At 50.4% G+C, this 27,614-nt stretch overlaps 1 protein-coding gene across 1 annotated transcript in view; it reads left to right on the top strand.

Moving 5' to 3' along the window:
* AGO2 (argonaute RISC catalytic component 2) overlaps positions 1-27,614 on the top strand; it is a 102,182-nt gene that overhangs the window by 27,826 nt on the left and 46,742 nt on the right. Inside the window, exons 2-3 of the mRNA XM_011990148.1 lie at positions 5,176-5,371; positions 20,304-20,424. Coding sequence (XP_011845538.1) covers positions 5,295-5,371; positions 20,304-20,424 — 198 coding nt within the window. The 5' untranslated portion in view covers positions 5,176-5,294. The remainder of the gene's footprint in view (positions 1-5,175; positions 5,372-20,303; positions 20,425-27,614) is intronic.

Below are 27,614 nucleotides of genomic sequence, written 5' to 3'. Positions count from 1 at the left end.
GGTTCTGTGGCCAGAAACCTGGGACCCCCACCTGTGCCTCCGCTTCCTCGGCGTCCATGTTCGGGCGGGTTCTGTGGCCAGGGACCTGGGACCCCTAAAGCGTGAGGGGTCCTTTTCCTCCCCATCTTGTCACATTTGACTTTTGGTGTGTCCTCACAGACCTGGGCGGCTCCAGAGCCCCTGTTGAGGTCAGTTTGCCCCTGTTTGGGAGTCAGACCCGGGGGAGGGGGTAGAACACATTAGCTGGGGACCCAGCTCCAGCCATCCCTGCACGGCCGTGGCACCTGGGCCGGACGTGTATCTGTGAACATGGGCTGGGTGAGGCTTTGGCTTTGGCTGTGGCTCACCGTGGGCTCGTTGGTGGCCCGGGCCTGGCGCAGCAGACAGCGTACAGTTGTCTGCACTGCTGGTGACAGGAGCAGATGTTCCGTCTGCATTCCCAGCACACATTCTGAGACCGTCTCCATCCGTTTCACCAGAAAAGCTGCCGTGACTGTGTTTAGCGTCAACTTGCGTGGCCCTAAGGGAGGCTTGCCTGTGTAGACAACAGGTGAGTTGTCACCCACGTGTCCTGATTTTAGCAGGAGAGTACAGCTTGATAGCATGTACTCTCTGGTCTGTGCTCACTGAGCCATCACTCCGTGCTGTTCTGCTGCTCGAGCTGACGGCACGGATCTCGGTGGCTGCTCCGCACCTGACTTGGCCCAGGGTGTGGCACAGAAGTGCTTAGCAGCCCTGAGCTATCCTTTTCACTTTCTTTGGCCTGCACACTTCCTGGCTGATGCCCAGTGTCATGAATGCAGAGTTCTAGGAGGACTGTCGGGAAGCATGGCTTTGAATAATGACTCACTCTGGAGCTCCGGAAAGTGTTTTGCGTGTCATTTGGGTGGCAGATCGTTAACCGTTTACATCCCCTGAGACATGGGTGCTGAGCACTGGGCCGGCTTCCTAGGAGACAGCCATGGGCCCCTGTGCCAGCCTCACAGCGAGGCTGCCACCCAAGCTCAGGCCGCAGCTGCGCAGCCTGTGGGTGCTGACCTGGGCCTGGGGTTCACTCGCCAGTAGCTAAAGCGGCTTCACGCAAGAGCTAGGCTGTTCATTTATTTAATGACTTTGAATTTCTGCAGCTGCTGTCCCCGACCTCAGGGTACACGTCTGTGGGGGATCCCGGCAGGCCTTCACTTTACTCTTCATGCACCAACTTTCCACCCGTCCCTGTCCGTTACTTAGATAGCCCTCAGGGCAGGTGGCACAGAGTCTGCTCCCCACGTCCCTCCCTGAAAGGTCGGGGAGGAGCCAACTCTGAAAGGGGTGTCTTCGGGGGACCACCTGCTCCTGCAGGAGGCTCGCCTGCTGCCCGCCTCTGCTGACGTCCGCTGTGTATACTGAAACTTTTTGTTTCCCGTGACCCAATTGCTCACACAGGAAGCCGATTACTCATTCACTATGTTTCCCTTTCACTGTGTGAGATGCGGCTCTAAAAATGGAATCTTAAACAAACGTGCTGAGTGATCTCGATTCAGTGAATGTGGCACGGCTGTGTACGTGACGCTGCGCTGGGTTCCGGGCTTTGCTCTCCGAACTCGCTCTCCAAGGAATGGGTATGGGTATGGCCTTAAGTGCAGAGGGGCTTGCCAGCCCTGGGCCCTGGGTAGCCATTGTCCCTCCCAGGAGCAGCTGAGGTCCCTTCCAACCACAGGCACGCTTTACTTTATTGCCCTGCACAAAGAATGTGTGCTTTTCTCCTTCCTCCCTTCCCTCCCTCCCTCCCTCCCTCCCTTCTTTCTTCCTTTCCTCTCTCCTTCCTTCCTTCCTTTCCTCCTTCCTTCCTTCCCTTCTTTCTTCCTTTCTTCCCTCCTTCCCTCCATCCTCTCCTCCCTCCCTCTCTCCCTCCCTGCCTCACTCCCTTCCTTACTCCCTCCCTCCTTCCCTCACAAGTGGAATGTGTGTAGCAGCCTGAGGAACTCTTTTGGTGCCATTCTTCCAATAACGTGTGCTCACTTAGTGTCTCGATCAGCATTTTTTAAGCAATAAAGTGTTTTTAAATTAAGATATGTACATTATTTACACACAGTGCTATTACACACTTAGTAGACTACACTATAGTGCAAACAGAACTTTTGTATGCACTGGGACACCAGAGCATTGGCGTGACCCGCTTCACTGTGGTAGTCTGGAACCGAGCCTGTAGTGTGGCTCAGGTGCGCTGTGCTAGGATCCTGGGATTCCCGAATGAAAGGATTTGCCTTTCTGTTTCCAAAGGTTTCAACCTTCAATGCAGAGACAAGACTAACACTTATGGAAGCAACTGGAAGCCCATTTAAAATAAGACTGTTTGGTTAGTTGGTGGGTAGGACATGTGGCGGGGCGTGCCGCCTGTGGCCTGGGGAGGAGGTGCCCGTGGGGTGGCCGGAGAGAGCGTCCACAGAGAGGTGGAACCTCGATTACTCCTTGGAGCATCCTTGGAGGATGGAGGAGATGGGGGAGGATGGCTGCTCCTAGTGGGCCTGGAAGTAGTGGGGAGGTGAGGTCGAGTCTTGGCTGCAGGCCAGGGATTTGGGACTCGGCTGTTGGGCAGGCAGCGGCAACCAGGACCCGCTCCGGGAATGCCAATGTGGTGGCATCTTCTTGGTGAAGGCATCCCAGATGCCCCCTCCTCGTGGGCTTTCATTTCTTCAACAGAGAGCACATGGAGAGTGCATCCCTAGGTGGTATTAGAATTCCCTTTAAAACCATCCGTGTCAAATGTGGCGAGTGCGTGTATGGCCCATCCATGTCTTGTAGCCTCTTGTACATTTGGTCCCCACCTTGGTACATTATTCACCTGTCGGGGCCAGGGGCTCACAGCCCGGGGGGGCAACCAGTCATCCCCTCCTTCCTCGTGCATGGGGGTCGTGTCCGCACACTTCTGCTCTGTCTCCTCTCGCACGCTTTGGCTTTGATCCTCCAGCTTGTATCTGCAGCTTACACGTGGGACTCCCTGTGAGTGATCACAGTGGATTTCAGGCACCCCGAGGTCTCAGGCCTGCAGAGGCGTCCTCAGCAGTGGAGTTGCCTTCTTGAAGGTGCGGGAAGGTGGACCCTCCCCGGCCCTCTGCCTGAAAAACTTTTGCATCTTTAACTTGTCATTTTATATTCCACGTGCCTTCACGTGAAATATCAGTATTTTCATTATTGAAAGCTAGAAGCAAGAAAGAACTATTTTAGGAAATTGCACATTTTGTGAATTACCGCTGCATTTTCCCATTGCCTTTATTCACAGGGGTTAGTACCACCGGCTGCGTTCAGGTTTCCCATCTCTCATGGCAGGTGTTGTGGAGGAGGAGGTCTCGAGGGAGGCTCCTTGGGAGAAATAGGGTCAGCCTGAGCCCTGGGCCCGAGCTGCGTCTGTGCCAGGACTCTGTTTGGGGGCCGCTGGGAGGGGCCTGGTTTGGAGCCGGCCTGGCAGCCCTGCTTCACCTACGAGTCGCTCGTGTTCCAGCCCCAAACCTTCTCGCAGGCAGCAGTGTGCCCCTTTGTGGTGTGGTTGTGAGGTTCGGTTCAGTAACCGCATGAGCACCTTGTAAGCTGGGAGTCACCAAAGGACAGTGACTCTCCTCCCTGAGAGCAGCGTGCCCGGCCCTGGAATCGAGATTGGCCATGGGGCTGGATTCCTGGGCTCTGTCCTAGACGTTTCCTGGGAGCCATCTCACTGGGTGGTTGGAGCCACTTGAGAATGGGGCCACGTGTTGGTGAGCGCTTTGTTCTACTCCAGTGTGGCGTATGGAGAGACTCCCTCAAGGGAGTGGCTGGCTCCACTGAGCCCACCTGGACTGCAATGTCCACTCCCAGTCACGGTTAGGGTCCTTGCTGGGAAGGATCTTGGTGAGCTGCTGAGCTTATGAAAAGTCATCAGACGTCATCCTGTGGATGACTGACACCTGGAAACTGTCCCTAGTGGCAACATGGGCGCTGCTTGAGGACTCAGTTTTTGTTTGTTTGTTTGTTTATTTCAAGATGGAGTTTCACTCTGTCACCCAGGCTGGAGTACAGTGGCATGATCTCGGCTCACTGCAACCTCTGCCTCCCAGGTTCAGGCGGTTCTCCTGCCTCAGCCTCCCGAGTAGCTGGGATTACAGGCACACGGCACCACACCCAGCTAATTTTTGTATTTCTAGTAGAGATGGAGTTTCACCATATTGGCCAGGCTGGTCTCGAACTCTTGACCTCAGGTGATCTACTGACCTCGGCCTCCCAGAGTGCTGGGATTATAGGTGTGAGCCACTGCACCCAGCCTGACTTGGTTTATTTTTGTAGCCTTGGCCCAGGGCATGGCGCCCAGCCCACAGGGGCACCCGCTGTGTGCCGTTGAAGGGTGGAGTGTCGTGGAAGTCTGTAGATGTGTCATCTGTGAAGTCATGACAGCTTGGTGGAAGACCACGCTGCCATGACCATTTCCAAATGGTGTAACTCAGTGAGCTTCATCACCTTGAAAGTGTGTTCGTTTTCTCATAGGAAACGAAATTTAAAAAAATAATAATTCAAGGAGTCTCTGAGTTTTTCTAGGTCAGAAATACAGTAAGAACAGCTCATATTATTTTTAGTAGAGTACTTTTTCTTTCTGGTGAATGTCAATAGGGATTGAAGTACATGTGATTTGTTTTAAATGGAAAAGGGTTGTCTTTTTTTAAACAGACATTTGAGTGAAAATTGAAAGGATTCTTTTATTGAAAAATGTTTATTTTTCTAAATCTACATTTTGAACTTTACTAATATGGAGCCACTGAAAACTTGAGTTGGGATGTAGTTTCTGCTGCTTATGGGTGATAAAAAGCATTTCCTGAGTAAATGAATGGTTTAAAGAGCAAGGAGGGAAGGGCACCACCTTGACACTTTCAGGCTCTTTGCCTTGTCTCCCTTGCTGGTAATTCACGCTGCCTCATCTGTCCAGTGTCTGAGACGGGAAGAAAGAACAGAAATGGACATAGCACGTTTGATCACCGATGACTTGTTATGATACATTTTAGGTAAATTATTGGCTTAATGTTGAGACGCCTCCTCTGTGGAATGCGATATTGGCCTGGACATGAATGGAAACAGCAGAGGGGGGCATATGGTGGCTCGGGGCCGAGGGGTGGGAAGGGCCACAGAGCAAGCCTGCTCCCCTGTTAACGGGTGTTCTCTCTGCCATTCCAGCACTTGCGCCTCCTGCACCGCCGCCACCCCCCATCCAAGGATATGCCTTCAAGCCTCCACCTAGACCCGACTTTGGGACCTCCGGGAGAACAATCAAATTACAGGCCAATTTCTTCGAAATGGACATCCCCAAAATTGACATCTATCACTATGAATTGGATATCAAGCCAGAGAAGTGCCCAAGGAGAGTTAACAGGTATTACGTTTCATCCTTCATGACCTGTGTAAGTGGTCTGTGCAGACAGACCTGGCATTTAAACTAATCAACTCTGAAAGTCTCAGCAGACCCACCTGGCTTTTTTCCAGAACATTTCAGCTGCATTTGTTTTTCAAAAACAGTTTTTCAGAGTCAAACCTACGGATTGGAAAAAATATATATATAAAAAATATATAAAATATATAAAAATATATGAATATATAAATATATATAAATATATTTTTAAAATATATATAAATATATAAAGTTTTTGTATTGAGACACAGTTTCAAGATAGTGAAATACACTCATCGTAAATGTACAACTCGAAGAGTTTTGACAAATATATATACTGATCACCCTAGAAAGTTGCCTCATACCCTCTTCCAGTTACCCCAGCCCCTAAAGTCACAGTGTTCTGCTCTGTGTCACATAGATTAGTTTCCGGGTCTGTCTAGTGACACAGCCTCAATCCCGACTGCTTTTACTCAGCAGAATTTAGGAGACCCACCTGCGCCATTGTGTGTATTCGTAGCTTATTTCTATCGCTAAAGAATACTCTATTGCCTATTTCATAGTCTGTTTTTCATCTTCCTTTTAAACACATGGGCAGTCTAGGCTGTGGCCATTATGAATAAGGCTGCTGTGAACATTCTTGTTGAAGTTCTTTTTATGGAGGTGTTTTCATCTCTCTTAGATAAGTACCTAGGAGTAGAATTGCTGGGTCGAAGGGTAGGTGTGCGTTTAGCTGCATGTGAACCTGTCAAATAAATGGTGTTCCCATGTTCCCATCCGTTTTCCTCCCGTCAGCTCCGCTGAGCGTTTCTGAGGCCACCCACCCCCACCAGCGCCCGGTGTGGTCAGGCGTTTTTTGTGTGTTTCGGTGGGTGGACAGTGGTTTCTCATTGTGGTTAATTTTCATTTCTCTGGTAACTGATGAGCTGAGCGTCTTTCCGTGTGTTTATATATTATTTTCATCGATTAAGTGATATATTATTTCCAGCAAAGTGTTGAAGTATTTTGCCGGTTTTTTTTTTTTTTTTTTTACCGAGTTTCTTGTCTTTTTGTTATTGATCCATGAGAGTTTTTAGTATATTCTAGATGCATGTTACATTTGTCAGGGTCCTCCAGAGCAACAGAACCAATAGGATAGAGATACAGTCATGTACCGCATGACAGCGTTTGGCCAGTGACAGACCACATATACCACAGTGGTCCCAAAAGATTGTAAGGGAGCTGAAAAATTCCTGTCACCTACTGACATCATAGACCACGTAACGTTGTAGAGTGGTGCATTACCCTTTCTGAGTTTAGATTTTTTTATTTTTTATTTTGAGATGGAGTCTTGCTCTGTCACCCAGGCTGGAGTCCAGTAGCATAATCTCGGCTCACTGCAGTCTCCATCTCCTGGATTCAAGTGATTCTCCTGCCTCATCCTCCCAGGTAGCTGGGATTAGAGGCACCTGCCACCACACCTGGCTAATTTTTTGTATTTTTAATAGAGATGGGATTTCACCATATTGGCCAGGCTACTCTCACACTCCTGACCTCAAGTGATCTGCCTGCCTCAGCCTCCCGAAGTGCTGGGATTACAGGCATGAGCCACTGGGCCCAGCCTAGGTATATGTAGATGCACACATCCTTACCATGGTGTTGCAATTGCCTGCAGTGTTCAGTAGTCACATGCTGTACAGGTTTGCAGCCTAGGTGTGTGGTAGACTCTACCTCGTGGGTAGAATATACTCTATGATGTTCACACTGCAATGAAATCGCCTGAGTGAATTTCTCAGGCCATATCCCCATGGTTAAACCACACATGACTGTACATATATCTATAGATATGAGAGGGGATTTATTAGGGGAATTGGCTCACATGATTGCAGAGGCTAAGGTGTCCCACAGCAGGCCATTTATAACCTGGAGAGCCTAGAGTGTCAGTAGCGGGGCTCTGAAAGCCTATAATCAGGGAAGCCAAAGACCTGGAACCCACAGGGCTGCTGCTGTAAGTCCTGGAGCCCAAAGGCCAAGGGAGCCTGGAGTTCTGATGTCCAAGGCAGGAGGAAGACAGTGTCCCAGCCCCAGGAAGGAGAGAAGAAATCACTCTTTCTCTCCTTTTTTTTCTATCTGGGCCCCTAGCTGATTGGATGGCACTACCCACACTGGGGGCAGATCCCCACCCGGTCCCTGACTAACACGCCGTCTCCTCTGGAAGCAGCCATACAGGCATACCCAGGAGTCATGCTTTACCAGTTCTCTGGATTGTTCTTTAATCTAGACACATTGGCACCTAAAAACCACCATCATACGAGTCTATACTGGGAATATTTTCTCCTAGTCCAAAACTTGTCATCTCACCTTCCTAATGGTGTCTTTCTTTTAATGAGCAGAGCTTTTTAGTTTTGTTGAAGACTAATTTATAAATTTTTAAAAACAGCCGTTACATAGTATATTCTCTCTAGGAAATTTTTGCCTACCTAGGGATCATAAAGATATTCTCCTGTTTTTATTTTAGAATTATAGTTTTTGCTTGCATATTTAGTCCGTGATCCATCTTGAATTAATTTTTATGTATGGTGTGAGGTAGTGGTCTGTTGAAAATACTTTTCTTTCACCCACTGATTTACCTTTTGACTTTTGAAAAAAATCATTTGATTGTACAGGTTGAGTATCCCTTATTCAAAATACTTAGGACTAGAAGTGTTTTAAGTTTTCATTTATTTATTTATTTATTTGGATTTTGGAATATTTCCATTATGCTTACCAGTTGAGAATTGCAGATCTGAAAAGCTGACACCCAAAATGCTCCAGTGAGCATTTCCTTTGAGCATCATGTTGGTGCTCATAAAGTTTCAGATTTTGGAGCATTTTGGATTTGGGGTTTTCAGATTGGGGTGCTCAACCTGAATATGTGTGTGGATCTATTTCTGGATTATGTTCTATGTTGTCTTTAGGGCAGGAACTCTTGGTCCTTTTAACTATAGTTAAGTGGTAAGGCTTGAAATCCGATTAAGTAATTCCTCCAAATTTGTTGTTCTTCACAATTGTTTTAGCTATTCTGGATCTATTGTGTTTCCAAGTACATAGAATAATAAATATAAACAACTCATCAATTTATGCTAGAAAGCCCCTTTGAATTTTTTATTGTGGTCACTATGAATCTGAAGTGTGCTGTGTTTTTGGATGCTATTATAAATTGGTGTGTAAATTTTTCTTTTCCTGGAATGGTGGGGAGTGACTGCTGTTGAGTATGGTGTTGATTTTTGGGGTGGTAAAAATGTTCTAAGCCATGGCGATGGTTGCAAAACTGAATATGCTAAGAGAGAATGTCTGGGAACTTAGTTCTTATATCTGTAAAACTAAACAGTTGAATTCACTCAACATGTCCAGAGTATGTTGAGAGTTCTATGAGGTTCTTTAAATATGCACTTACTAGAACATGTATTTCTGAACAAAAACTACGTGCACCACTGGGTTAAGCAGCTTTCTTTACTAAAGGTCTTCCTAGATCTTGTAGTATATGTCATTGCTGTGTGGCTGTCCCTCAGTGGGACTGCTGGTTTGTTTCTGCATTTCCCTGGGATAGAACCCTGTGTGAATCTGTGATTTAGGGGGTACTCTTAGAACCAGAATGAGGGCATGATGCAGTATACACATTTCCTTTTTCCTTTTTTTTTTTTTTTTTTTTGAGACAGGGTCTCACTCTGTTGCCCAGGCTATAGTACAGTGGCATGATCTGGGCTCACTGCAACCTTCACCTCCTGCGTTCAAGTGATTCTCATGCCTCAGCCACCCATCCAGAGTAGCTGGGATTGCAGGCATGCACCACCACAACTGGCAAATTTTGTGTTTTTAATAGAGATTGGGTTTCACCATGTTGCTCAGGCTGGTCTCAAACTCCTGGCCTCTTGTGGTCTGTCCGCCTTGGCCTGCCGAAGTGCTGGGATTACAGGCGTGGTCACTGTGCCCAGCTAATTTCTGTATTTTTAGTAGAGACAGGGTTTTACCATGTTGCCCAGGCTGGTCTCAAACTTCTGGCCTCAAGCTGTCTGCTCACCTTGGCCTCCCAAAGTGCTGGGATTACAGGTGTGAGCCACCACGCCTGGCCCATATTTTCTGGGCTGTTGACTGGTGCAGTGGCAGGTGGGCCCTTAGGCCATCGACCACAGTATACAAGCAGCTTTCTTTTATGAAACTAGGCATGGCCAAGGCTTTGTCATCTGACACCAGAAAGAGGCTGAGGGTGATGAGAACGTGGTGTCTTTCCAGGACTGTGCTACTACACGCCGGTGGTTTCGCCTGCCAGGGTCGGGTCACGCAGTTGGTAAGCAGCAGATGCAGGGCAGGAGCTGCATGCACGGGGCCAAGGCCAGCCTACTAGGCTGTGAGCCAGCTTGAGAGTTGCTGCCTAGACCTAGGAACCTTTAGGCCCTATCTCAAAATTGTAATCAATCAAAACAGCATAGGAAAATGCCAGAAGTAAAATGTTTGTGCTCGCAAGACCTGTGTGGGAGCCCTGGCCTGCCTCCTAGGACCCTCCTCCCAGGACCCACGTTCCTGAGACCCCTGCTCACGCATCAGCTGCAATGTCCTGGAGGTGCAGTGGTGGCTGAGGCAGACGTGGCTCCTGTCCCCAGTGGGGAGGTGAATGGTGCCCATCGTCAGTGCCGCTGGAGGGGAGCTCCGAGTGCAAAGGGAGACGAAGATGGGGCCCTGAGCCCGTCATGAGTCTGGGCCCGGGGAGCTCCTCCGTCCTGCTGCCTGGCATCTCCTAGCCATTTCTCTTTCCACACTGCAGCCTCTGTGAGAGCAGGGATGGCGTCTTAGTTGTAAGTTCCCAAACCTTGTGCAGTGCCCTGAGTCGATGTTTAATGAGTCCAACACAGAGACTTTGTCCAAGGTCATGAGAAAGATGCTCTTGCACCTCAGTCACCTCGTGACGACGTTCTGACAGCTACCTAGTGAAGCAGCCTCAGGGCCCTCAGGCCCTGCAGTACAGTCCGCCCTTTCCCAGGGCTGCCGGGGTGGAGTTTGGTGCAAGCAAGACCCCTCCTCTCAGGAGCGTCCTGTACAGCTGTGGGCACCGAGGTGGCTGCACAACACAGCCAGTCTTGAGCCAGCCCCAAGAAAGCATGGGAGCAAGGCCCGCACAACCTAAGCCTTGCCGAAGTCATGTGGGCCTTGCCCGCCTGCTCTGTGCTGAGAAGCACGGGTGGGCTGCGAGGAGGAGATGGGCTCATCTCCCTTCCCCTGCCCCTCTTCCTCCTTGTTTGTCTTGAGCTCCGTCAAGTGGCCCCAGAAGAACTAGCAGACGCGATTGCCCTGTGCTGTGAAGCGGAGGGCCGGGCAGCATGGCTGCGTCACACTCAGCCTCGCACCTGGAGCTCTGTGGCTCTGGGCATGAGCCACTCACAGGAGTGCAGGTGGGCCCTGCCTCTTTAGAAGACAGTCTGGTGCGGGTATTAAAGCAGAAACACGTCCAACACACCCGTTCTCCTTCTCAGTCTCTGTATCTCAAGATGTATAGGATGACTACTCTGAACAAAAAAGAACAACGAAAGACACCATCTGAATATCAGTAGGAAGCGACGGGTTAGAGGAGTGCACTGGGGAATGCAGTGTGGCGCTCGGCAGCAGGGGAGTGGGGCTCCCAGGTTGACCTCCAAGCCCAGAAACACAGGCAACTAAGTAGCAAGTGGTTAAGTGGTAAACACTAAAGGCACATGATTACCGGTCTGTAGTTCTAGACTTGGTGGCCACATTGTATACAGTTAGGAGGAAAGATCTCAAAGACACAGAATAGGAAAATGGGAGCCTCAGAAGTGTGGGTTTGATACGGTGTGTATAAAAATAATAAAGCACTGTATTTGTAGATAGCTATGTGTTTATGTGAAAGCATAGGTTTGAAAAGGATAAGGTTACTTCTTAGATGAAATGAGTGGGTAGTGGAAACAGACTTTTAGCTTTTTGGGTTTTTTTTTTTCTTTTTGAAACAGGGTCTCCGTCTGTTACCCAGGCTGGAGTGCAGTGATGCAATCATGGCTCACTGCAACCTCGACCTCCTGGGGTCAAGCGATCCTCCCACCTCAGCCTCCCAAGTAGCTGGGACCACAGGCATGCACCACTACACTCCACTAATTTTTAAATATTTTGTAGAGATGGGGTCTCTCCATGTTGCCCAGGCTGGGACTTTTAGCTTTATCATTATGTGAAACTTTCGATGAGAATGTATTAAGGCAAAAACTGTGTAATTAGAAATTGATGAAAGGATGACATTTGTAAAAGAGGGAACCTGTCAGAGTTATGACAAAAGGGCAAACAGGCAAACAGGGCAGGCCTGATTCCCTGCATTAGCAAGCACGCTCCGGCTTCTGCGAGGCGGCCCTGGCCCTGTGTGGGGTGCTGCTTGGCACTGCCCTCGTCCTGGGTGGTGACTGAGGAGGGAGTTGTCCCCGCTTAGGACTTGGCAGAACAAGCACTAACAGCTTGGCGGTGGTTCTCCTTTTCCTTCGTTTCAACATGGGTCACGCTCTAAGAGGCTGGGGGCCCACTGGTGGACGGAATGCATGCAAATGGGCTCCTGGGCTGTCATCTTTGTTGGGAAGTCAAGAGCACGCCTGAGACCTGGTTGGCCAGCAGAGCCGGCTCTCCAGAAGCAGGGACACTCGCTCACTTTCCAGTGCTTTCACTGGATTGAAACGAAGAACCAGATTCAGGGACTCCGAGAGCAGCGTCCCCAGGTGGCTCCATGGGCTGGCTGGGAGTTAGTGCCTCACAGGTACAGTTGCACTTTGGGGAAATGAAAAACATCTGTGGACGGAGGGTGGTGATTGTTGCACGACAGCATGGACACACTTAGTGCCACTGAACTGAACCCTCTGTTGAAATGGTCAATTTTATGTTATCTGTATTTTATCACAGTTTTACAAAGAAAGAAAATTCACTGCCAAGTACGTGGTCATCTGTGTTTGAGGCCGGAAGGGACCGCCTGTGTTAGAGTTAGGCAGCAAGGTGCCATCCTGCTGCCACAGCCACGCGGTCCACAATCGGCCCCTCCTCACCCTCAGCAGTGGGCCCCGAGGCACGGGGGCTGCGGCAGGTGGCCAGGGATGCTTGCTCTGGGTGGTGGATGCCTGAGTGGTGGCCAGGATTGTCTGCCGGCCGACTCCACGGGTGTGCATTGCAGCCCCTCGGGGCACTGCCTCGCTGGCACGACCAAACAGCCTCCTTCTCTTGAGAGATCTGCCCAGCCCAAACCGCACACCGTGCTGGGTGTGCAGGACGAGCTGGACCTGACCTCGCCTCCAGGGGCCCACAGGACAGTCAGTGAGCGGAGTCATCATGCCGAGTGCTGGATGGGGCTCGCGACAGTGAGTGTTCATCCGGAGGAGTCTCCAGTAGTGGGGCTCAGTTGTATTTCCTTGAATCCTGTGTGTGTGGCTGCCTGCCGTAAGTCACTGAGAAGTGCGTCCTGCTCTCTCTCCTGCCGCCCCCATCCCCTGGGCCTGTTTCTGGGCTCTGGGCTCTGTCCCAAGCTCTCTGCCTGCCTCAGCGCCACTGCTTCCCTCCAGGTGCTCCTCCTCAAGAATACCTGCCAGCCTTTGTCCTTCAGATTTCCACTTCTATTTTAGGATGAGTTTATTAAATCCTATCAAACAAAAATGCATCCCACTCTGGAGTTTTACTGAAATTAAAAGGATGGATTTGTTTGACGAAAATATTCTGATCCATAAACATGGTATATCTCTTTACTGAATTTTTTTTTTTTTAAGTCGGAGTGTTTCTGACTCTCAAAGAAAAAGTTTCTGGGCCAGGCAAGGTGGCTCATGCCTGTAATCCCAGCACTTTAGGAGGCTGAGGCCAGGCAAGGTGGCTCATGCCTGTAATCCCAGCACTTTAGGAGGCTGAGGCCAGGCAAGGTGGCTCATGCCTGTAATCCCAGCACTTTAGGAGGCTGAGGCCAGGCAAGGTGGCTCACGCCTGTAATCCCAGCACTTTAGGAGGCTGAGGCGGGCGCGGAGGCTCACGCCTGTAATCCCAGCACTTTAGGAGGCTGAGGTGGGCGGATCACAAGGTCAGGAAATCAAGACCATCCTGGCCAACATGGTGAAACCTCGTCTCTATTAAAAATACAAAAACTAGCTGAGCATGGTGGCACGCTCCTGTAGTCCCAGCTACTGGGGAGGCCGAGGCAGGAGAATCGCTTGAACCCAGGAGGTGGAGGTTGCAGTGAGCCGGGATCATGCCAGAGCACTCCAGCCTGGCTTATGAGCGAGACTCCGTCTCAAACAAACAAACAAAAAACTTTGTGAATACAGGCTGGGACTCGGGACCACCATGCCTGCCTCCATCCTCCCTGTGCGTGTGGCTCTGGGAGGACCCGCACCTCAGCTGCACCCCTGCTATGGGGAGGACCACACTGCTTTTGGCTGCCGCTCTCCAATTGTGGGGCAGACAGGTGGGGGTCAGGGCAGAGGTCTTTTCTTTTAGAAACGAGAAGGAGGAGGGAGGCCAAGGTGCAGGGTGGCCACCGATTCTGAAGTATGTAATCAATGATGTATTGCCATTATGTTACATTCCACAATTAAATAACTGTTTCCAAACACAGCAGTTGTGTATCACCAAGTCACTCAGGAATTCCTCTGCTGGGATATGCAACTTAGAGTGGCCACGAGATTGTCTCATAGGGAAAAAAGGAGGGGGGAACTGCCAGTGTACTGCCAGGGACCAAATCTTTGTGGAGAACCTGGATTTCATAGAGGGGAGAGGACGGGGAAGCCGGGGGACCCATCCCTGCAGGAGGCGGTGCTTGCAGGCATCATCACTGAGATGTTTGTTGGATGGCTGACTCTGCCACTCCTTTTCCGCCACCTCTTTCACTGAGAACACAGGAGTGAAGAAAGGTGCACTGGAGGGCAGCACGCATCTTTATCCAAGGAGGGGCACAGGCGGCACTCACCCTGTGCGTGGCCCGCAGCCCAGACCGGGAGGCAGCGCTCTGGCTTTCTGAAGCTCCCTTTTGCTCTGTAGCCTCTTCTGAATTTTCAGCAAATACAGTCCTAATGTCCAGCAGTAATGACAGTTTTTTTCTTCCTTACAATCCCTTTCTTGCCCTACAGTGGTAACTGTGACCTGTAGCGCAGCATTGAACAAAAGTGGTGATTTGGGCGTCTTCGTTATGTTGCGAGCCTCAGGGAAAGTTGGTTTGCTGTAGACTTTGAGAAGGTTTCTGTGCAGATTTCCTACCAGATTAAGACTTCCTTCTATCCCTACTTCTCTAATTTTTTTTTTTTTTAAATCATAAGTACCAGGCATGATGGCTCATACCTGTAATCCCAGCACTTAGAGAGGCCAAGGTGAGAGGATTGCCTGAGCCCAGCCTAGGCAGCATGGCAAAGTTTCATCTCTACACAAAGTTAGAAATTAGCCATTGTGGTGGCATGTGCCTATAGTCACAGCTACTTAGGAGGCTGGTTGGGAGGGTCCCTTGAGCCCAGGAGTTCAAGTTCGCGGCGAACTGTGATTGCATCACTGCACTCCAGCCTGGACAACAGAGTAAGATTCTGTTTCAAAAAAAAAAAAAAAATGAGTGGATGTTGAATTTTATTAAATGCTTTTCTTCTACAACTTTGAAATTGTCATAATTTTTCTTTTTGTTTTTGTTGTTTCGTTTTTGAGAAGGAGTCTCGCTCTGTCACCCAGGCGGGAGTGCAGTGGTACAGTCTCAGCTCACTGCAACCTCTGCCTCCTGTGTTCAAACAATTCTCATGCCTCAGCCTCCCAAGTAGCTGGGACTACAGGCATGTGCCACCATGCCCAGCTAATTTTTTTTTTTTTTTTTTTGAGGTGGAGTCTCACTCTGTTGCCCAGGCTGGAGTGCAGTGGCATGATCTCAGCTCACTGCAACCTCCGCCTCCTGGGTTCCAGCCATTTTCCTACCTCAGCCTCCCAAGTAGCTGGGATTATAGGCACCTGCCACCATGCCTGGCTAATTTTTGTATTTTTAGTAGAGACAGAGTTCTACCATGTTGGCCAGGCTGGTCTCAAACTCCTGACCTCAGGTGATCCACCCGCCTCAGCCTCCCAAAGTGCTGGGATTATAGGCGTGAGCCACCGTGTCCGGCGAGCTAACTTTTTTTATGGTTTTAGTAGAGACAGGGTTTCACCATGCTGGCCAGGCTGGTCTTAAACTCCTGACCCCAAGTAATCCACCCACCTTGGCCTCCCAAAGTGCTGGGATTATAGGCGTGAGCCACTCCGCCTGGCTACGATTGTCATAATTTTTCTCTAATATGTTACATTGATTTTTACAGATACCAACTTTTATCAAGATATAATTCACGTACAACAAAATGTACCTGTTTTAAGTATAGGCACACCTCATTTTATTGTGCTTTGCTATGTATGTATGTATGTATGGAGTCTCACTCTGTCGCCCGAGCTGGAGTGGAATGGCATGATCTCGGCTCACTGCAACCTCCGCCTCCCGGGTTCCAGCGATTCTCCCGCCTCAGCCTCCCAAGTAGCTGGGACTACAGGCACCCGCCACCATGCCTGGCTAAGTTTTTGTATTTTTGGTAGAGTTGGGGTTTCACTATGTTGGCCAGGTTGGTCTCGAACTTCTGACTTCATGATCCGCCCGCCTCAGCCTCCCAAAATGCTGGAATTACAGGCATGAGCCACCACTCCAGCCTGTGCTTTGCTTTATTGCCCTTTGCAGGTACTGTTTGTTGTCGTTGTTTAACAAATTGAAGGTTCATGGCAGCCCTGTGCCAAGCAAGTCTTATCAGTGCCCTTCATGTCTGTGTCAGCATTTTTAGCAATAAAGTATTTTTTAATCAAAGAATGTACTTTTGTTTTTAGACACGATGCTATTGCACATTGAATAGATGGCAGTACAGTGGAAACAGAACTTTTCTGTGCACTGGGAAACCAACATCTTTGTGTGACTGTTTTTTTGTGACATTTCCTTTATTGTGCTGGTCTGGAACCGAACCCACAGTATCTCCTAGACATACCTTTATATAGGCCTATGATCTTTAAAAAGTGTATACACTCCTGTAAGAACCGCCACAATCAATAGGACATGCTAACAACCCCAAAGCACCTGCCCCATTGCAGTTAAGCTTGTCGTTCCCTGCCCCAAGGCAAACACAGACCTGCTTTCTGTCAGTATAGATTGTTTTTGCCTGTCAGAGAGTTTCCTATACATGGAATCATTATCATGGTATACCTGTTTCTCCTGGTGGCTGGCTCTGTTCCCCAAGCGTGTTTCTAAGACACCCGTCATGTTGCATGCAGTGGTGACTCAAGTATTGCATTGTGTGGGTCTGTCCACTCACCAGCTGATGGACATTGATTTGAATTCTTTTAGGTTTGGAGCTGGTGTACACATTTGTATGCAAATGTTTGCGTGGATGTGTTTTTTCATTTTTCTTGTGTCAGATGTTGCTGGACAGGGTGATAAATAGACATGGACCTTTGTAAGAAACTGCCACACTTTTTCCCCAAAGTAGTCGCATCAGCCTCGTAGAAAAGAGCTTTTCCCTCCGCCTTCACCAGCTCTTGGTATTGATACCCGTTCCGATTTTAGCCTCTCTACTGGATGTCTGCGGCTTCATTTCCACTTCCCTAAAGCCTAGTGATGAACACCCTTTAATGTGCTTACCCGCCATTTGTGTATCTTCTTCTGCCACATGTCTGGTCAAATCTTTTGCTCATTTAAGTTGGATTATCTGTCTTACTGAGTTGTAAGAATTTTCCTAAATACATTATGCATACAAGTTCTTTGTTAGATGTGTGTCTGTGTGACTATGGAATATTTCCTCCTAGTTGATTGATCTTTTTGTTTTTATTTGTTTTTGAGATGGAGTCTCACTCTGTCATGCCCAGGCTGGAGTGCAGCGGCACAATATTGGCTCACTGCAACCTCCGCCTCCTGGGTTCAAACGATTCTCCCGCCTCAGTCTCCCAAGTAACTGGGATTACAGGCACCCATCACTACACCCGGCTAACTTTTTGTATTTTTAGTAGAGATGGGGTTTCACCATATTGGCCAGGCTGGTCTCAAACTCCTGACCTCAAGTGATCCACCTGCCTCCCAAAGTGCTGAGATTATAGGCGTGAGCCACTGCACCTGGCCTTGTCTTTTCATTTTTATAATGGTGTCTCTCTCTCTCTCTCTCTTTTTTTTTTAAGAGATGGGTAAAAGTTTTTAATTTTAATGAAGCCTAGTTTATGAATTTTTTTCTTTAAGGACACATTTCTTAGAAATTGTTGTCTATCCCAAGGTTTAGGAACATTTTTCTCTTATGCTTTCTTGGATATTTTTCAGTTATAGCTTTTAGGTTTATAACCTGTTTCATGTTAAATTCAACCTTTTGTTTCTGGTATCAACTGAACTTTGACACGATGATGTATTTTTGAACATGTTGCTAGATTCAGCTTGTTCCTGCCTCTGTTTATAAGTGATTGGCCCGTGATTTCTTAGTACTCTTCCTGTCTAGTTTCAACCTAAAGGTTTTGCTAACCTCATAAAATGAGTCAGGGTGTGTGCCGTCTTACTGTGTTCAGGTCAAGTTTGAATTAGGCCAGAATGATTTGTTCTTTGAACGTGAGTAGAACCCACCTTCCCTCCAATGGAGCCATCTGCACCTCAAGTTGACTGTGCTGCCCTGGCCAGGGAGATGAGGTCCTCCGAAGGTTGCGACCCTTTGTAATGGTTTGGAGAGAGCACGGAGGAATGCGCTGTCCTCTCGCAAGAGCTGCAGGGCACACCTTGTCTTGGGCAGCCCAGAGCAGGTCAGGGAGGTGCCAGGTGAGATTGTGCCCTGGCTGCCAGGTGGGCATGGCAGGGATGGATGCCGGGGCCATGCTGATGGCCCTCGGGGCTATACCCTGCCCAGGCTGGATCTCCCAGCACTGTCAGAGGCGGGTGCAGCTTGGTGGAGCCCTCAAAGATGTTACTGAGAGGCTCTGGGCATCTGCCACGGGCACTCCCCAGACCGCAGGTGTTGAGGGCAGGTTAGCTGGATCCTTGAGACCCTCTTCCTGGGAATGTTGGAGGTGGACCCAGCAAAGCCATTCTGAATAAGGAAAGCCCTCCGGGCCAGCTTGCCTCGTCTTTTGGGAAAGGAATGGAAGGAGTTGGCGGATTCTTGCTTCCTGAGAGAGGACCGAGACTCTGCCCAGGAGAAAGACCATTCTAGCCGCGCTGTGTTCTTGCCTCCCTGTGGAGGTTTCTCAGCGACTCCCCCGCCCCCAGCTTCGTCTCTCCCTCTTTACCACATCCCCTGAGCTGGCATTTCCTGGTAAAAAAAACCCGAGATGTTGAGCACCCCGTGGGCCTCTGCGCTTCCCTCACTTGGGCCTCTGTGGGCAGGCAGGGACCCCAGCTCTTCATATTTGCACTTCATCAGGCATGGTGTGAGAGGGTAGGCATTTAGTGAGCTGAGTTAAAATGCCTCAGAGCCCCTCTGAGCTGGGCACAGTGACGCATGCCTGTACTCCCAGCACTTTGGGAGGCAAAGGTGGGAGGATTGCCTGAGCCCAGGAGTTCGAGACCAGCCTGAGCAACATAAGGGAGGCACCATCTCTACAAAAAAATTTAAACATTAGCTGGGCATAGTGGCCTGTTGCCTGTAGTTCCGGCTATTTGGGAGGCTGGGATGGGAGGGTTGCTTCTGCCCGGGAAGTCAAGGCTGCAGTGAGCAGTAATCGCGCCACTGTACTCTAGTAAGATAGAGTGAGACCCTGTCTCTAATAAAATAAAATAAAACAACCACCTGAAATGCCAGGAGAATGCTATGCCCAGCTGGCACCTCTTTGGAGCAGAGCTCAGGCCAGCAGGAGGTTTGCAGAGTGTGTTTCCGGAGGCCTCTCTGTCACGGTGGGGAAGTAGGGGTTGGGGGGTGGAGGGTGGGCGTCATGGAGCACTGCAGAGCAGCTTCCTTGCATCTAGCAGCCTTCTGCCACTGGAATGCCTGAGCCCCCAACACCAAAACCTCAGCCCCTCCCGGCAGCAAGCATCCGTTTCATACCGTGGCTCTGCAAGTGGGCTGAGGTTTGGCTGGGCCCCTGGGTCAGGCTGGACTGGAGGGGCAGCAGCACCCAGGACTCGTTCTTCTGGCGATCAGAGGAGCACAGAAGGCCAAGCCAGTCTCACAATCCCCTTGACTGGGGTCACACAGCAAATCCTAGTGGCCACAGTGAGGCCCACAGACAAGCCGAGCCACACCTGCCAGTCTGTGCGCATAGTGGGGAGCCGTGCGGGGGCATGGCGCCTGACCTTACCTCAGTGGAACACACATGTCACAAGCTCTGTTCTTCTTCTCGTCAGTGCCTCCAGGGAGCTCTGGGGGTTCTGGAAGTGTCTGCCATCTGCTGTATGGGGCATGGAAAGTGCCCAGCGCATACCAGGTTCTCCCGTGTTTCACTCAGTGCATGAGCACAAAGCCACTCATGGGTCTGGTTTGCTTCTGTATAGAAGTTGGAAGTCCTGTTGCCCAAAGGAGCCACAGGTCTTACAAAATTGCTTTAAAAGTAGCATCAGAGGGCCGGGCGCGGTGGCTCACGCCTGTAATCCCAGCACTTTGGGAGGCCGAGGCATCACTTGAGGTTGGGAGTTTGAGACCAGCCCGGCCAACATGATGAAACCTCGTCTCTACTAAAAGAAAAATACAAAAAATTAGCTGGGCATAGTGGCGGGCACCTGTAATCACAGCTACTCGGGAGGCTGAGGCAGGAGAATCACTTGAACCCAGGAGGTGGAGGTTGCAGTGAGCTGAGATCGTGACACTGCACTCCAGCCTGGGCAGCAAGAGCGAAACTCCGTCTCAAAAAAAAAAAAAAATAAATAGTGTCAGAAAAATATCATCCTTGTATGCCATTTTCTCCATTTTATTGACATTTTGCCTGACTTTTGTCTTTGTTTCAGGGAAATCGTGGAACACATGGTCCAGCACTTTAAAACACAGATCTTTGGGGATCGGAAGCCCGTGTTTGACGGCAGGAAGAATCTGTACACGGCCATGCCCCTTCCGATTGGGAGGGACAAGGTAAGCTCCGTGGGGTGCCCTTGGTGGAGTAATGTACGGTGAAGTAAAGCTCACACATGTTATAAAGTCCGTCATGCCTGTTCTCATACACGAAACCATTTCACCGAGGAGGAGAGAGCAGCTCGCTGCCATGCGCTTCGTCCTGAGGTCCATAAAAACTACCTTCTTTTGTTTTTGTTTTTTTTTTTTGAGACGGAGTCTTGCTCTGTCTCCCAGGCTGAAGTGCAGTGGCCAGATCTCAGCTCACTGCAAGCTCCGCCTCCCGGGTTCACGCCATTGTCCTGCCTCAGCCTCCCGAGTAGCTGGGACTACAGGCGCCTGCCACCTCGCCCGGCTAGTTTTTCGTATTTTTAGTAGAGATGGGGTTTCACCATGTTAGCCAGGATGGTCTCGATCTCCTGACCTCGTGATCCGCCCGTCTCGGCCTCCCAAAGTGCTGGGATTACAGGCTTGAGCCACCGCGCCCGGCCAAAAACTACCTTCTTTGTATTGTGGCTTTCAGTGATAGGGGTTTAACTTATCTAGGTCCTGACACAGATACAGAGAACTTGTTGAAACCACCAAAGTTTCAGTACAAAGTACACAAAACACAAGCCACAAACCGCCGTCAGACAAGAGCCTAGAGTAAGCACCAGTATTCTAAAGACCTGCAGAGGCCAAGCAGGAAGATGGCTTGAACTCAGGAGTTCGAGGCTAAGTGAGCTCTCTCAGTGCACCACGAATTCCGTCCTGGGTGACAGAATGAGACTCCATCTCCACAGGAAGGCCTATGGAAAAGCACGTTCATGTAGGGGTTTGTGAGAGAGACGTGGCAGTGAGGCCCAGTTAACATTCTGCTCTAGCCGGTGACTCATCTGAAATTAGAATGATGGTGATTAGTCAACCCAGAAGGTGTGGGTATATTAAAATGTCACCTTCTTTTATTACCTTTATCCTTATCATGGCTTCATTTAAAAAGTAATAAAGTTTCTGCCCAGAAGTGTCACTTCTTGGGAGTGTCTTTCAACAAGTGTGCTGCTCCGGAGTGATACGGATGTTATTTGTAAGTAGAAGAAGAGCAGAAACCCGGCTCAGACATAGTCTTTATAGGCCGGGCGTGGTGGCTCACGCCTGTAACCCCAGCATTTTGGGAGGCCGAGGTGGGCAGATCACAAGGTCAGGAGTTCGAGACCAGCCTGGCCAACGTGCCGAAACCCCGTCTCTACTAAAAATATAAAAATTAACTGGGCATAGTGGCAGGTGCCTATAATCCCAACTACTCTGGAGGCTGAGACAGGAAAATCGCTTGAACCTGGGAAGCGAAGGTTGCAGTGACCTGAGTTCGCACCACTGCACTCCAGCCTGGGCAACAGAGTGAGACTCAGTCTCAAAAAAATAAAAAATAATCTTTACACATACTTTAAGAAGTGAACACATCAGAAACCAGGAATTTAACAACTATGAGAATGAAAGGCTGATTCCCTCTGGGAACAACGTGCACAGTTTGCTTTTGCAACCCTGAGTCCCTGAGAAGGAAGCCAGCTCGGTGTGCAAAGGGTCTCAGATTGCTGCCAGGGATGTCTATTTTAGTGGGAGAGCAAGGGGCCTGCTAGCAGCTCTCTCTACAGACGTTCAGTCTTCTTCCTTTTGCTTTTGAGACGGGGTCTCGCTCTGTCGTCCAGGCTGGAAAGCAATGGTTCAGTCACGCTCGCCGTAGCCTTCAATTCTCAGGCTCAAGCGATCCTCCCACCTCAGCCTCCAGAGTAGCCAGCTTTTCATTTTGATGATAATCTTGAAATGAATAAGCTCCTTTCAGCCTTTCTGGGTGGTCAGCAGGGCCCAGCAGTCTCCACGCCCAGTGATGCCCCTCCACGTCGCCGCGCTCTGACAAGGCGAGAATGTGCTGTGGCTGAGCAGAGGCCGAGTTACGATATGGGGCTCTGCAGAAAGTGACCTCGTGGCTGTAACGGAACAGTGGTCTGTGCACTGTCACCGTCAGCCCAGGGTGATGAATGCTGGGTTTCTCAATGGGAGCGAGTCCTAGACCAAATGCCCATCAGTTCAACGTGATCACCCCTTGCCAACTAGCATGCCGTGGAGTTGAAATGTAGTCATTTTAAAGTTCTGTGCTTAATTTGCATTTGTTTTTACTTAAGTTTTATAAGAAAGACAAGCATGAGGAGTTTGTGCACAGTTTTGTCTGTACCTATTTATATTTACACACAGGGCGGGCATCAGGGTAGTTTTTCTGAAAAGGGGCTTGGGGAGTCTATATGGTATTTGATATTTAAATTCGAGACCTGTCTTTGTAGAAATTAACTGCGCACACACTCTGGGGTAAAACTAGATACGAGTGTGAGGCCTGGCTCCGCCCTTCCTGTGGTGGGACCTGGGGCACCTCAACTGGCCAAGCCTCAACTGCCTCACCTGTAAAACAGAGATGGCAATAAAAGCTACTTCCCAGGGGCTTTGTGAGAATTCAGTGAGCATGTACATCCCTGCCCCGTGCCTGTCCCCTGCGGCCCCAGGTGGTGCATCTCCCACCAGCCCGAGCCGGTGCCCATGCTGCTGGCCCCATGCCACACGTTGAGTAGCGAGGGTTTAAAATTCTTTGTTTAAGGCTAGGTGCAGTGGCTCATGCCTGTAATCCCAGCACTTTGGGAGGCCGAGGCAGGTGAATCACTGGAGGCCAGGAGTATGAGACCAGCCTGGCCAACGTGACTAAATCCTATCTCTACTAAAAATACAAAAAAAAAAAAATTGGCCAGGCACGGTGGCACACGCCTATAGTCACAGCTACTTGGGAGGCTGAAGCATGAGAATCGCTCGAACCCGGGAGGCAGAGGTTGCAGTGAGCCAAGATCACGCCACTGCACTGCAGCCTGGGTGACAGAGTGAGACTCTGTCTAAAAATAAAAATGTAAACAAAGCTTAAATTGCAGAGCTGCAGATTTCTGGCCCTGGTCTGTCAACCTTGCTGGTGGTCAGAGTGCTTTTCTGGGGTGCCCACATGAGTCCTCATATGTGCAACCCTACACCCACTAGGCGTTCACTCCCTCTTAAGTTTCATCCCAACTATCCTTGTTCTTTTGTCAGATGAAAAGCTCAGGTTGGCTGGGTGCGGTGGTTCACACCTTTAATCCCAGCACTTTGGGAGGTCAAGGTGGGCGGATCACCTGAGGTCAGGAGTTCAAGACCAGCCTGACCAATATGGTGAAACCCCGTCTCTACTAAAAATACAAATTAGCTGGGTGTGGTGGAGCATAACTGTAATCGCAGCTGCTCCGGAGGCTGAAGCATGAGAATCACTCGAACCTGGGAGGCGGAGGTTGCAGTGAGCTGAGATCGCACCACTGCACTCCAGCCTTGGGCAACAAGAGCGAAACTCCACCTCAAAAAAAAAAGGAAAAAAGAAAAGCTCAGGTCCCAGCGGGCGTAGAGAACCTACTCGAAGCCACTGTGTTCGTTAGCGTGGGGGTTCTCTGGGTGCAGACCACGCTTCTTCTACTGGTTTGGGGGTTCTGTAGGATCTCTGCGGGGTGCAGAAATTAACCCCTTCTGTCTAAGAGCCTGCGTAAGGAGGTGTCCCCATGCCCATCCTCTCGCATCATGTCCCAATGTCATCTTTGGGTTTTCTCTTTTTTCTGTGAAGTACTTTTTCGTGCCGCACTTGTGGTAAGAGCGGAATCGTTCTGGTGCTCCATTACCCTGGAGGCTCGTGGGGACTCTGGCAGCTCTGGCCCAGGCCTCTGCGCAGAGGGCCCGTGTCATATCGCCCTTACACGCGAAGCTCCTAAATCTCCTACTGCAATGTTAGCCTGCCTGCCTTCATCCCAGCCCCTGTGTGGAAAGAGACGAGTTCTCCCAGGCCCGGGAGACGCTGGGACCGCCCAGCCGCACTCCCTCACCACCCAGAACTGGAGATGGAGACACAGGCAACTAGACAAGTTGATCAGCATTTGGGGTTGAACTCCTGGGTCCTTTTTTGAAGGCATGGTTTGTGTCATCTGTTCTTGACTCTGGGTCCAGCCCCATAACTCCCCTTGTCGGGGCCCATGGAAGGTCTGCAGCTCCCTGGAGCTTCTTTGCTCGGTTGAGTAGAAAATTTAGAAAGGTGGCCAGAAGGAGCACCGTTTAGGAACATACGGAGACAACTATAAACTCCCTAAATAACAAAAGGCAGGTGGCATTGGCCTGGAAGGGATTCGGCTGGTGGAAGATGAACCTGAGAATGTATTCCCACATCTCCCTGAAGGATCGAATTCAATGTCTGGGTTGACACGGTCTGGGAGTGGTGGTGGACAGCACAGGTGTCTCCTTCCCAGAAGGAAGTTAGGGCGGACCCACAGCTCAGATCAATAGTAGACCCTGCCTGGAAGCAGCGCACCCTGGGAGAAGACAGCCGTGCACAGAGTTCTCTGTTGGAGGAGATGGTAGTTCGGCACTCCTGCCTGTCCACCTCTGTGCCCAGCTCAGCCATGCTATGGCCACAGGAGTGCCTGGCTGTTGCCTGCTGACCTGGGATGGGGGTGTCTGGCAGCAAGGGAGACCAAGGGCTCCTGAAGCAGTGAAGCTTCTGCACTTGAAGGCTCGGGTAGAGAAGGCGGGGGGCGAGGAGAGGCCTAGGAAGCTATGGGGGGCTCTGCTTGGGCAGTGTGCGGTGGGGAGCCTGCTTAGCCTGGGCCTGGCCCAAGCATCTTTGGGGCTGAGCTGCTACCTCTTGGGGCCAAGGGTCCCCTCAAACGAGCCAGGTGCCTTGACTTGAGCCCACCCCAGTACAAGGTGGTCAGGAAGTGGTGTCGAGCGCTAGCTGAGCAGCCACTCCCTGTACCTGCTCTGTCATCTGCCAGGTGACTTTGAATTCCCACTACACTTTGCAGACATGATGGGTGGGACTGGTTTTGGTGCTGAGGTATTTTGGGGGTCAGTGATCTGCCTTTAGAGAGCTGCTGCCCTGCAGAGTCACAGCATGCCTTTAGACCTCAGCGCCTGGCACATTTCAATAAGACGTGAGCTGCACGGCCCCTTGTGGGAGGGGAATGTGGTACGCACCCTGGCAGCTGTCTCTCAGCCTGGGCTCAGCAGGTGTAGTGGGTGTGGTCGCTCTTCCTGCCGCCCCAGGGAGGCCACGTCCGCCCCAGGGATCCTCGTGGCCAGCCAGACGTGCCACGCCTGCAGCGCCTCCCTTGCCCCTCCTCAGCGACAGTGGACAGGGAGGCCATGGGCTCAGCCAGGGCCATAGCCAAGCTTAGTGCAGGAACAGCCTTTTGATAGGTAGCTGTGCCTCTGTGCCTCCTCCCTGGCTCCATACACAGTTTCTTTGTGCTCTTTTTTTTTTCCAGACAGGGTCTCTCTCCGTCACCCAGGCTAGAGTGCAGTGGCACAATGTCAGCTCACTGTAACCTCCACCACCCGGGCTCAAGTGAGCCTCCCACCTCAGCCTCCTGAGTAGCTGGGACTACAGGCATGTGCCACCATGCCCGGCTAATTTTCTTTTTGTAGGGACAGAGTTTTGCCACTTTGCCCAGGCAGGTCTGCAACTCCTGAGCTCAAGCGATCCAGCCCGCCTTGGCTTCCCACAGTATTGGGATTACAGGCGTGAGCCCCGGGCCGGCCTCTTTGCATTCTTTAGAGTGCTGTTTTCCCTTTGTTGTTGAGTTGTGTGATGACACTGAAATGGGAATGACCCCATGACAGCCCTACTTCTCTCTCCCTGAGGATTTCTGGACAGGGAGGCCAGCTTGTGGGTTTGGCTTGTCTGGGGAGATTGGATGTCACAGCTGCCTCCCCATGCTCCAGGCCCTGGATCAGAGTCCTAGGCTGACATTTTCTATTATCCATGTTCAGAAAATGGCAGTTGGGCCACTCCCAGATGGCAGCACTGCAACACAACTGATGACAGTGCCCTGTGAGGTGGTTGGGGCCACCTGCTTGTGCCCTTGTGTGCAGGAGGCCAACGGAGCCACCTGCCCGATGCAGCCATGCTGGGAGTGACCTTCAGATGTCGTGTCATTGGGACCGAGTGCTTGGGCTGTTGAGAGGCAGCAATGTCTCAGGTGTGGACCACCTGCTGCTGGCAGCCCAGACGCACACGGGGCCTGTCCCTCAGAGAGCCGCGTGCCTCCTGCCCTCGTGGCATGACAGCCGTCGTAAAATCTCCACGCGGCCCTAAGCTGCCGCACGTGAGCACCAGCCAGCCACCGTGGACACGGGATGGGCAGACAGTTACAGAGCCTGGGGTGACTCTGGTGTCCTTTCTCTGCGGGCCAAGCGGAGGCTAGACCACAATACATTTACAAATTAGAGTGTATTTTGCTGTGAGAAAATAGACCCCTTGGAGTTGCCCCTCAGTTTTGACTACAGAGGTTTTTGAAGGGTGGCGTTGATAGGCGTCCGATCCGTGCCAGGGCACGGCACTGTAGGCTGGATGCTGAGTGCTGTTGCCGCAGATGTGCTCAGGCCTAAAGTACCTCCTGGCTGGGGCGTGTGTGAGATGGAAATGCACGCACTCTCCTACTCCCAAGCTTACTCCACCTGCACACTGTGACCTGGGTGTGCTGTTTCTGGCCAAGGGGAATGGCACTCCCTTCTCAGTGACCGGCCACTCCTGTTGGGACCAGGTAGCTGCCAGTCCGAACTGGAATCGTCCCCCGCATGCCCAGCCAAGCCCCTGTTCCTGGGCTCATAGAGACTCTGTCTCCCTTTCTGGAGTCAGACAGTTTGACGGGGGCACTTGCCCCTCATAGCCCAGGGAGGCTGAGTCAGCCCCTCCAGAGCTGTTTCTTTAACTGACAGAGCAAGACTCCTTCTCAAAAAAAAAAAAAAAAGAAAGTAAAGGGGGGAACCAGTGAGTGCAGGAGTGCCTGTCATGTTGCCATGTTACGTCAAATGTGCATTTTCAGTTACTGTTACTTGTGTATGATTTATTTAGAATTTTATTATGAAGTACCACTAATGAAAAAGAGATAAATATACAATTGACCTTTGAACAACAAAAAAGGTTAGTGGTGCTTTATTAGTCTGCTTTCATGCTTCTGATAAAGACATACCCAAGACTGGGCAATTTACAAAAGAAAGAGGTTTAGTTGGACTTACAGTTCCATGTGACTAGGGAAGCCTTGCAGTCATGGCAGAGGGCAAAAGGCACTTCTTACATGACGGCGGCCAAAGAGAATGAGGAAGAAGCAAAAGCAGAAACCCCTGATAAACCA

This window comes from Mandrillus leucophaeus, unplaced genomic scaffold (genome assembly GCF_000951045.1).
Source record: "Mandrillus leucophaeus isolate KB7577 unplaced genomic scaffold, Mleu.le_1.0 Scaffold371, whole genome shotgun sequence".
NCBI lineage: Eukaryota > Metazoa > Chordata > Mammalia > Primates > Cercopithecidae > Mandrillus > Mandrillus leucophaeus.
Note: the sequence above shows the minus strand (reverse complement) of the source record. Positions and strands in the feature narration are given on the sequence as shown.